The sequence below is a fragment of the Rattus rattus genome, chromosome 5 (assembly GCF_011064425.1).
Source record: "Rattus rattus isolate New Zealand chromosome 5, Rrattus_CSIRO_v1, whole genome shotgun sequence".
Classification (NCBI taxonomy): domain Eukaryota; kingdom Metazoa; phylum Chordata; class Mammalia; order Rodentia; family Muridae; genus Rattus; species Rattus rattus.
Genome location: NC_046158.1, coordinates 158,114,250 through 158,125,432, shown reverse-complemented (window position 1 = coordinate 158,125,432; position 11,183 = coordinate 158,114,250). Strand labels below are relative to the sequence as shown.

Here is an 11,183-nt window from a genome sequence, read left to right as displayed (position 1 = left end):
CTTTCACCCTTCCCCCAGTGATGTGGGTTCCTTCTTTGTGTCTGGGCTTTTCATGCTTGGCCACACAGATGGGAGCAATGGGTCAATTACTTAATATTTGTTAAAAGGGGAAACAGAGATTTCTGACTCTTAGCTGGGCCAGGATTGGGAATGCAGATGCCATGAGTTCATGCCGTTCCAGATCCTTGTCTGACACAGACAAGGAAGGTAAGACAGGAAGACTCACACGATCTCTCAGAGGATGGTGACAGAAACAGGGCTGAGGTGCTGTCAGGGGACAGACAACCTTGCTCTGAGACACTGAAGACAAGGAACCAAAGATGCCAGTCTTAAAGTAACATCCCCATGCTGGGAGCCGAGCATGGATGCTGGGAGCCAAGCATGGATGCTGGGAGGAGTGGAGGTGATCTGGACTCCTTGGACTAGGGATGCGGTGATTCAGGACAGAAGCAAAGGGGACTAAAAGAGACAGTGGGGTTGAAGCTAGGGCACTGTTCTGAGGGAGAGCTCAGCAGATGTGACAGCACATGCAAAGGCACAGGGTAGCCATAGCAGACACTCTGCTGTGCTCTACAATTGGCAGGGGGTCTGGATTTCACACTTAGAATGACAAGGATTCCTTAGAAATGAAAGTCCTGCCCAGGTTTATGCCTTAGTGGGATGGTGGTTAGCAGGGACTAGCAGTGAATGATCAGGTCGTCTGCTGCCTTGGGTGAAGGATGGGAACACCAGCACAGCATACAGGCCGCGTCTTGGTGAGGTCCAGAGGAAGAAGCCTGGGCTTCGAGGAAGCCCAAGAATCCTGGAGGGTTTGGAGTGAGAAGGTGGGGAGAGTGGCAGGAGATGGCTCCCAGCAGTGATCAGACACCTCACAGAGGCTGATGAGCTAGCACAAGTTTATCTGAACCTGGAAATGTTATAAAGAAGGGGCTTGAGGAGGAGCCCCACCCTCCTCCCTTCCGACTCCTGCCACTTCAGGGTCTTCCTTTGGGTTTCCTTCTCTGCCCCTGCAGACCACAGTTGCTCTCAGTGTTGAGACAAAATTATAGATGATGGTGCTGGGGAAGAACGGGGCGAGTTGAAGTGGCAGAGGGAAGGTCCTGGAGAGAGAAGAGTAGGCACTGCTGGACTGCAGTCTAGGAGACGGCGGCCCAGCCTCCTCACACACTGAGCTCAGGCTTCCCCTGTGTGGTGAAAGAAGCTGAGGTCTCCACACCCCAGCTCTTGTGACAGGAAACAGAGCAGAACCTTGAGTTGTTCTCTGGCCTCAGGAGCAGTTATAGGGTTGTACTCTACGCAGGACTCTAGCTTGTCCATAGGTGGCTCTCTACTCCTGCCACTCACTTTCTGTCACGCACACCCCTGAGCCTCTGTGCCTGCTGAGTCTGCCCCAGTATGCCTCCAGCTCCATCATCCACTTGAGAGCAATACTGTTTCGCTCACCTGTGCCGCCTGTGTCATACGAACCCACCTGTGCTCACCTGTGCCACCTGTGCCATATGAATCCATCTGTGCCACTTGTGCTTAACTGTGCTCACCTGTGCCCACTTGTGTCGCTTAAACCCACCTGTGCCACCTGTGCCATATGAATCCATCTGTGCTCACCTGTTTTCACCTGTGCTTAACTGTGCTCACCTGTGCCCACTTGTGTCACTTAAACCCACTGTGCCACCTGTGCTCACCTGTGCTTGTGTTCACAGAGCTCACCTGAGTTTATCTGTGCTCACACCCCACCTGTGTTCATGGTACCCTACCCCACACTTGCACCTAGAAACACCTCCTCAGGCAGGTTGTACACGGGACGCTTGCTCAGCACATCCTGAGATAGGGAAGAGGTCATCTGGTGCTGCACTCTGTCCACCCACTCAGAACCTCCATAGTGCTCTGTCTCAGACCTCGGGTGCTCTCACCTGGCCGGGTGTTCACTGGAATGCACACCTGAGGTCCAGTCTCTGTAAGAACCCCTCCCAAGATCCGTGAGCACCCACACTCCTGCAACTCAAAGCTCTCCTCCACCCTGTGGGTCCTCACACTCGCAGGCCCAACCAGGGTCTGCAGGACAACCAGCTTCACAAGCACCAGCTCTACCCACTCTTCTCAGGTGGAGACAGCGCCCTCCCCCTCTCTCTTGCTGTTCGGCCCATGCAGGTCTCCCCTCCAGCTATCCTTCCTTCTTGCCCCATGGCTGGCACAATGACAGAGATTCACCTGTTCACTCCAGGGGCTCTGGGGTCTGCACCTCCTGCAGCACAGGTTTGCTCGTGTGGCTGATAGCCACAGGCTCACCTGAGAAGAAAGGGGGACACACAAGGACTGGAGACGTAGCAGCTTCAGCTTCTCTGATCTGTCTGTCAGAGGGAGGCTGGGTTCTCTTGGGGTGAGTGTGAGGTCGACCCTTGGCTGAAGGCTAAGCACCCATGGTACCAGCGCCATCAGGAACTGAGCCCCATTAGTGTGGGTTCAGCAGCCAGAGTAGACTTTGCAACGTCTAAATGAGGTGCCCATTAAGACATCTTTGGGGTAAAGGGGGCTGATGAGGAGGAAACACATACACACAAATGCACACACGCACACACACGCACATGCACACACGAACACCCGTGTGTGTGCAGGGAGCCAGCCACTGTCTACCTCTAGAATCCCTTCCAAGAGCAGGAAGCCGGATACCTTCATCCTCATGGTGGAGGATATGTCCCCAGTCTCCAGGAAGTAGAGCCTTGTTGTGTAATCCAGGATCTATAGCTCTGGGTCTGCTTAGCTTGGCTGTCTCTGCCATGAAGGGCATCGGGGGACGGGCATTCTCATGAAGGAAGGAATTCAGCTTCATCACGTGTGCTGGGGAAGGAGACATCAGTTGGGGCCCAGCCTCACCAATAGGGGTGGGGTCTGGAGGGGAGGTTTTCACTCACTCCGTATGGCTGACTCGCAGGCCTGGCTCACCAGCTGGAAGATGGTGGCAAGGGACTGTGGCTCTCCCTAGAAGGAGGACATGATTTGGGGACTCGTGGCAGTTGCCACAAGGGAGTCCCGATCCCCAGATTATGGGCCTCACCCACCTTCTCTCCTCGTTCACCTTTGGACCCTGGTAGACCCTGTAGCAGGAGGTTAAAGGGAAAGAGCTGTCAGGATAAAGGCAAGGAGTCGCAGGCATGGCAACCTGTGGGCAGGCTCGACTCCACAGGGGTTGTGGTGCCAAAGCCCCAACCCAACTGCCAAGTTCCAGAAGTGTTTGCCCTCAGCGCCGGCCCAGAATGAACAAGTGAAGCTGGACATCCACAGCAGGGACAGTCCCGCGTGGAGCTGGGAATGACCTGCAAAGACGCTATCCCCGGCTGGCATTTTGTACTGGAAAGCATGGGCAGAGCTCCCAACCAGCTGAAACACTGTCTAGAGAACAGACCCTCCCTTGGCCCAGAGACCCTCCCTTGGCTGAGCCAAGAAAGCCACATCATCCTGCTTCTCCCTCCGCTGTGCCCACGCTACGGAGTCCACTCCAGGGGTCTGAACTGCTGACACCCGATTCCTCTTTACTGAAGGTAACGGTGACCTTCCAGGAAGCTGGATTCCCATAAGTCAGCTGCAGCCTCCTTCCAATTCTGTGCCCCATGGAAGCCACAGGAAGCTCTGAACAGGCAGCTCTTCAATCAGGGAAGCCCTGATCCTGAGCCTGTACATTCCCTGTTGCTTGGCTGCCTTGCTGGAGGTGTGTGTGAGGGGGTACTTACTGTGGGACCCACAGCTCCTGGGGGCCCCTGCTCTCCACTGGTACCCCTGGCCCCTGCCAAGCCCTGGAATCCCTGCCAAAAAAAATGCAGATATCAGAGTTTGAGCCCCAAGGAGTCTATTCCCCTGCCCTGGTTTGATATCTATAGTCTCATTGCCCAGCAAGGTTAATTCTAGCTGCTTGCAGGCCTTGCCCTCCTCCCTAGCAAGTTCCAAGTCCTGTTCCCAAACCAGTGTCTATAGAAGACCATTAATCTTCATCCAGCACCCAGGGAAGACCCTCCCAGACCCTCTCCCAGCACCCAGGACAAACTCTTATCCATGTTCAGTACTCAGTACAGGCATGATACCCCTCGCTCTGCATCCAGGGTAGACTAACTGCCCCTCACTCTGCATCCAGGGTAGACTATCCGCCCCTCACCCAGCACTGAAATGCTCCCTGCTAGGCTCTGGGTGCTCTGGCAGAAACAGTGGAATTCCCCCAGACCCAGACCATATCCTTGCAGCATATCCTGGTGATTCTCAGCTACTGGCCTGGAGCACCCTCTCAAAGGTTCACTGGGTACAGAGCTCACAGTGAAGACCCTCTGGGATTGAGGGGAAAAAAGTCTTCTCAAGGAGAGCAAACCCTGGGCTTCCTGCAGGTCATAGGCTGCCTTTGATGTCCCAGCTGTTGGAGAGTCTGACAGCCGGTCTAGATACTCTAGAGGCCCAGTCAAGAACCCTGGCATCCCTACACTGTAGAGTAAGGGTGCAGGTGTGATTGGTCCTCCTTTCTGTAGGAACCTGTTCCAGGAGCAAGGGCCTTTTCTGGGGTAGGGTAGGGAGGCTTCAGTGTACAGACATTCGGATGCCCAGCAGAACCCTGTGGAAGGCTGCAGGAGGAACAATTCCCTCCTCCACAGTGGTCTGGCAGGTGATGTTCAGTGCCTTTCTCCCAAACGATCTGCCCAGTTCCAGGAAGCCTTGGGGATTCTGGTCAGAGCCTACCCTGGGGCCAGGTGGTCCAGGCAGGCCAGCAGGTCCCTCCAGTCCTCTCATTCCCTGATGAGCAGAGGAGGGAAATTGAGATGGGAGCTTATATCAGCCCATACTTTCTACAGTGACCACCCCAACATCCCAACAGACTCTCCTCATTGGCATTCTCTTCTACCAACTTGATGCCATTAGGATCCACCCCAAGAAGGTGACCTACCCTGGTAAGGTGAGATGTGGAGCTTGCCCCAGCTCTGGTTAGAGTAGCTGCCTCCCTTCACCCCACCTTGGGGTGACAGCATTTACCCTCAGTGTGGGCTGAGAGAGCTTTTGTCCTAGCCAGGCTTTAGGAGTAAGATAGATGAAGCCTCGGGTGGAGAAGGAAGCCTCTTTACTTCCTCAATCCTTGTAGCTTCTGTCTCCAAGACTCTACCTGGGCCCACTCTCTCCCACTCATCACCCACTGGGCCTGGAGCCAATACCTTTGGTCCTTGTAGGCCAGTTTTCCCAGGGATGCCTTGCTGGCCAGAGAGGCCCTGTGAGGGAACAGAGATAGCCCGCCAGGCAGAGCCAATGTCATAGGCAAAGGAGGGTCCTGCCTATGTCCTCACCCTGCCACAGCCCTGCACATTACCTGCAAGCCTGGGAGGCCGTGATCCCCCTTCTCTCCTTTGGCTCCTGGTGGCCCCTGGAGGGGAAGATAGACTGAGAGGCGGGGAAGAAGGACAAGAGAGAACACCTGTATAGAGCGGCACCTACCATGGGTCCCTGGACTGCACGGCCCTGGGTCCCTGGTGACCCCTGCTGACCTCCAGGGCCTTCAGGTCCTGTTTGTCCAGGTGGGCCAGGCTCTCCCTGAAGACACAAGGAGGGATTGTGAAGGTACACCCTTTGTCCCTTCATAGTCACCCCCTGCCCTCGGCACTCTGTCTGACACCTTATGCCTACCCTGATGGATCCTGATGGGACCTTATCTGCCATGAATGAGCCAAAATGGATCCAGGATTTGAGGCTAATTCCTCCACCCAATCCCAGTTCCCCTTTTCTGCTCTGATTCCAAAGGGCCTCAGAGAGGAAATGTGCAAAGAAATCACCAGGAGGAGTCTGTGGGCTGATACACGGGGAAGAAAGCGGTAGCCCCTTAAGCTCTGAAACCCCAAACACCGACCTCGGTTCTCACAAGCTCTAAGGATGGATGGCACCAGATGTTTAAACTGAGATTAGGGGGAGAAACTTCCACACTTTTTTTTTGATTAAGCAAATCAGTGCTCCAAACAACGATATAACAAACTGCCCGGTCTTATTAATGCACAGCTATAAATAAAATACTAGCATGCGGAACACCACCACGTACGAGACAGTGACGAGGACCATCGCCAGGCTGACTTCCTAATGACGCAAGAGTACTTAGCATGTGGGGAACCAGCAAATTTAACAGCAAGTTGCTTCAGGAAGAAAACTGCCTGGTCATGTCCATAATCACTGAACAAATAATACATTCATTTAATGTCCGTTTGGTTTGTTTTTCAAATTTCAAGTAAATTAAGATTAAAGGAATCTTGTTATCACATGAAGATGAGTATCTGGTTAAGTGCCTGAATCAACTGTGCATCTGATGAATTACTCTGAAGCCAAAGGGAAGAAAGATAAGGCATCTGTAACACCACACGGCACCATTCGACAGAGCTCTAACTATTCACCAACACCACTAGGCAAAAAAATAAATAAATAAATAAATAAAAAATAAAAAATAAATAAATAAATAAATAAATAAATAAAAATAGAAGCCAGAGTTATAAACGTTGGGCAGGAGAAGGGAAAGCAACTGTGCACATGATCTGATGTAAACCTGCAAAATGCAGAAATAAAATAATCACAAGTAAGAGAAATAAGAAAGCTGGGTACCACCTCTTTCTGAGTACGGCTATCACCTGAACTTGATCCCAATAAAAACACCAACTGTGTTTCCCAGTCTAAATGGACAAGTGAGTCCTACAGTCCAAAGTGAACACACAAGGGGAACCAGACTGGGCTGGGCTGGCGAGATTGCTCAGTGGAGAGCTGCATTTACTGCACTAGCCTGGGGACTTAAGTTCAATCCCTGGAACTCACACAAAGGTTGACAAGAGAATAGAGTAGTCCTCTGATGTGCATACCCGTACGTACACACAACCTGCTGTGGGTTGAGTCTGCCCGTGTTGAAGATGTAGGTCTACTGTCATTCATGATGCTTGGAACTGCCCAGTGGACAGGTACTGTTTGGCTAGGCTGGGCTCAGAGCCCAGTAGACAAGCCAATGGGGAGGGTAAAGTGCGTTTGGAGTTACAGCTAGGTGAAGGTGGTACTGACTAGGAGGGCTGAATCCACAGGAGATGGACTAGAGTTTGGGTTTTCAAGGATTGGAGATGGCTTTTCCCACCTCACACCAGCGAGCTGGAGATGAACCAACGTGTACAGGCCTGAAAGGCCCAGAAGTCCCAGAGAAGCCAGAGGATGCCCACTTTATACTCTCAGGCTAGGAGAAGGCTTTTTGTTTTTAACGTGTTTGTTTAGTGTTTATGGGCACACGTGGAGGTCAGAGGATGACTAGAGAGTGTCAGGACTGTCCTTTGGTTGTGTGGGTCCTGAGACACATTCATGTGGTCAGGTCTGGTGGCAAACAACGTCACCTGCTGCTGTCTTTCCCACCTTGGGAGGCTTTTAAAATAGACTACGAAACTCAAAACCCAGAAGAAACGGAGCAATGATGTAGACTAGTCAAAAAATATTGCCTTTAAAATCCATATTGAAGCCAGTCACAAATAAGGTTAGAGGGCATGAAACTAACAGCAAGGAAGTCACAAGTCGCTTCAGCAGCCCAGATGACCCCAAACTAAACTCATAGTAGGGAGCCGGAGGACACACTTCTGACAAGAAAATCTGGAAGCTTCTGGTAGACTTCCAGGCTAGTGTAGCGAATTCTGGGCTAGTATAGGCCACAGTGAGACCCTCTCCTAAACAAACCAACCAAAGGAAAAAACAATCCATAGTTATGCCCATTTTCCCCCACCAGACTGCCTTATATCAGCCAGTTATCCAGGAGTGGTCTGGAGCTCAGCTGGCTCACCCTGGGAGAGCTCAGCTGGCTCACCCTGGGAGAGCAGGAGAGCAGGAGAGCAGGTGCACATTGTTGAGCTTCCGAGGGGCACAGCTGGCACTGTGCATAAAAGGACACAGGACTCCAGCCCTGAGGACACTGGAACTCTTGCAGAATGTGCCAAGGCAGGGGCAAGCACAGCAGCGTCTTTAGAGGGGGCTGAGCACGTCACCCATGGAAGGCTGCCTACTATACACATGTCCACAGTACAAAGACCTCAGCCAGCTCTGCCCAAAGTCCTTCCCAAGAGACACTGCGCCAGGGTTAGGGCGGGACAAGGTGAGGGGGTGCAGTTGTGCAGACCCTCTGGAGGGCCAAGAGGGAGGTGAGGGTTGAGGCTCGGGAGGAACATAACCCAGAAGCCGCCACCCCTTGCACATCTTGTACTCTGTACGTGTGGGCTTGTGGCCTACCCATCTAGAACCAGGCAAGGATGGCACCTTGTGGGCCACTGCCGGGATGGTACTGCTACCAAAGTACCCTGCCTTCAGCCTCACACTCCTCAGACTAAGACCCTCATCCCAACACACCCACGGACCTCCTAGAGCCAGACCCTGCTCTAGGTAATGAGACCAGTCTCCCACCCTCAGCCGGAAGGAAATCATCCGGCAGCAGACTGCCAGCCGTTCAGCTGTTTTATCTGTCAGACTACAGCAAAAGCGCTGTCCTTTCCGAGTCAGATGGTGTTTGCTAAGAACGGCGCAGTCCCTGACGTTTAGAGCGGAGCAAACACAAAGGTTAACACTACCAGCGTCGGCCCGATTTTGTCTGCGCGGCACGCATCCTAAACCCGTGGTTATCTCTGCTGCTTTAAGACTAGGCAGTGCTCCCCAGATTCAAACGGAGGGGCAAAACGCTGCCTATATTTGTCTCTGACTAATCCCTTATAAACTCAATCTATTCATCAAGATTAACTTTAATGAGTCATTTTTGGGGGTGGGGCCTGTTGGAGCCACCCCAGTTGATACAGATATTAATTTTACATCTCCAAAAAAAAAAAAAAAAGCATCCGTACTCTGACATACCCAGAGACCTCTGCAGAGTCAGAACCTCTCCCCAACATGCCCATAGACCCCTTAGACGGCACAAACTTGGGGGCCAGTGTTTGAAAACACTCTGAAACTCGGTGTTGTGTGTGGAGGAATTAGTGTCTATGGAAAGGAGTGAACAGTGAATTGAGGAGCTGGGTGGCCTGGACACACCCACTGGCCCTCCCAAGCCTCAGTTTCCCCACCTGTGCCACGTGGGTGGTCCTGCCCATGTGAGTGGGTGAAGAGCAAATATTCACTGAACACCAGGTTCTGGGCCAGGTGTCCAGCAGTGACAGGGGACCACAAAAGGATCCCTGATTGCCCTGGGATGACAGATCCCTGCTTTTCTACAGTGGGGAGCCCTTCCCTGTGCTCTGAATGTACGAGGTCCTTCCACTGCAGGCCAGATCAGGCACATGGTTCCTGTACTCCACAAGACCTACCTTGGGCCCTGGGTGTCCCTGCTGTCCTGGAGTGCCATTCCTTCCAGGGAGGCCCTGTAAAAATATAGACAGGACTGAGTATCAGCTCCATCATAATCCTCAGTCACTGTAGTGTCTATTTCTGGTTGTCAACCTGACTATATCTGGAATGAACTATAATCCAGAATTGGAAGGCTCATTTTCGACCCTGATATCGAGGCTGGGAGATACAAGTTTCTGACCTGGATCTTGGTATGGAGATCTTGAGGCAAAGCGGCTATGAATCCTAGGAGCTTAAGGCAAAGAGATTCGAGTTCAAGGTCACCTGGGACGAAGCATGTCCCAGACCTAGCATCTGGGACACGCCTTCTGCTAGAGACTTACATAAGGACATTGGAAGAAGGAAGAGTCTCTTTTTGCCTGCCTGCCTGCCTGCCTGCCTGCTTCATGGGATGGAGCCATTGCTAGATCCTTGGACTTCTATTCACAGTCACTGCTGATCATTGTTGGGGAGTCGGACTACAGACTGTAAGTCATCAACCAGTTCTCTTACTATACAGAGACCACCCATAAGTTCTGTGACTGTAGAGAACCCTGACTAAGACAGTCACACTCAAGCTCCTCCAGCCAAGGATGCCTATCTGTGTTGCTGGGAGGAACAGGACCCTCAAAGGTTGAAGATGTCTTTACTGCCCTCCTCATCATTGCTGGGCATCCAATGGAGTGAAGCAGATTTGAAATCACACCCTGGGCCTATATACAATGGTGCCTGTGGACCACCAAGTGCAGAGTAAGTGCTCTCGACACCTGTCCTGTGACCACTGACTCTGGAAGCATTGCCATTCTACAAAACTGGCCCAAGGAGCCTTGGGCTTGCAGAGAGAGGGGACCAGAAGAGGTGTGAACATCCTCTAAGGAGGCCATGGCTTGCCCAAGGTAGAGGGCCCATAGTACTGGCCAACTCCTTTCCAGTCATTTTCCACAGCTGTCTGCCAGGCTGTGGCTTGTAGTTTGCCACATGATAGCCCACCAGCCACCACCAGTGCTGTCCTGGAGACCAGCTGGACCTGGACTCATTCTGTCAGAGAAAGGCCAACATCTGCCCGCAGATGGAGGGTACATCTAAGAGAGAAAAATCTCAGCCACTATGCAGAGGGACTGGCTACACTGGGATGGCAGGTCTGATACTGATGGAGGAAACCTAAGGAAGCCTGAACTCTGTGTAGCACGTCTGTGGGGGGCTGCTGGTGGGTCTGGTTTCCTGAAGGCTGAGGTGAGGGGCATAAATAGACCACTCCACCTCCACCAATGGCAGCATAAGTCGCTGGTGACCCCTAGAGGAGGAGATGTCAGACTCACTGGAGGGCCTTGGGGCCCTGGTGGCCCAGGGGTCTCAGATGAGTAGGTACAAGCTAAAGGGAAGGCCGGGCATGTCTCTCCATCCCTCTGGAAGAAAAGAAATCATTTGCTTAGTGAACCACTAACTGGATCTCATCTGATTTAAGACTCGGCATGGCCAAAGGACACCTGACTCCAGGAGACCTCTGGGGTCATCACCAGAGGTAGGGTAGGTTGGAGTGAGGGCTGCCAGGACCTGTGTATGCAGCAGGCTCAGGTGCCCTTCCTAGACACCCACATGAACCCCATGGCATGATGGTATCTCCTTTTTCTCACTCTTCTTCCAGGCTCCTAGCATGTCCACTTAGTAAGGGATCCCAGTGGACTAGTGAGGAAAGCTCCCAAGTCCCCAGCAGGCCTAGCAGGGTCCCACAGCCTCCCTGAATCTCCACCTGGGCCTATAGAGAAGCTTCTCTCTAGGGCTGACCAGGGACTTCTACCTGACACATAGGTGTCACTGATGGAAATTGGATGTTCCAGTCCATGGTAGCTACAATA

The 11,183-nt window shown here is 52.5% G+C and overlaps 1 protein-coding gene across 1 annotated transcript in view; it reads right to left on the bottom strand.

Annotated features, from left to right (window-relative positions):
* Nucleotides 1-879: 879 nt before the first annotated feature.
* Col20a1 (collagen type XX alpha 1 chain) overlaps nt 880-11,183 on the bottom strand; it is a 33,637-nt gene continuing 23,333 nt past the window's right edge. The window contains exons 26-37 of the mRNA XM_032904959.1: nt 10,647-10,733; nt 9,309-9,362; nt 5,458-5,553; nt 5,333-5,386; nt 5,181-5,234; nt 4,714-4,767; nt 3,726-3,797; nt 3,057-3,092; nt 2,910-2,976; nt 2,668-2,835; nt 2,209-2,286; nt 880-1,100 (exon numbers count right to left, since the gene is read on the bottom strand). Of these exons, the coding sequence (XP_032760850.1) occupies nt 2,213-2,286; nt 2,668-2,835; nt 2,910-2,976; nt 3,057-3,092; nt 3,726-3,797; nt 4,714-4,767; nt 5,181-5,234; nt 5,333-5,386; nt 5,458-5,553; nt 9,309-9,362; nt 10,647-10,733 (816 nt within the window). The 3' untranslated portion in view covers nt 880-1,100; nt 2,209-2,212. The remainder of the gene's footprint in view (nt 1,101-2,208; nt 2,287-2,667; nt 2,836-2,909; nt 2,977-3,056; nt 3,093-3,725; nt 3,798-4,713; nt 4,768-5,180; nt 5,235-5,332; nt 5,387-5,457; nt 5,554-9,308; nt 9,363-10,646; nt 10,734-11,183) is intronic.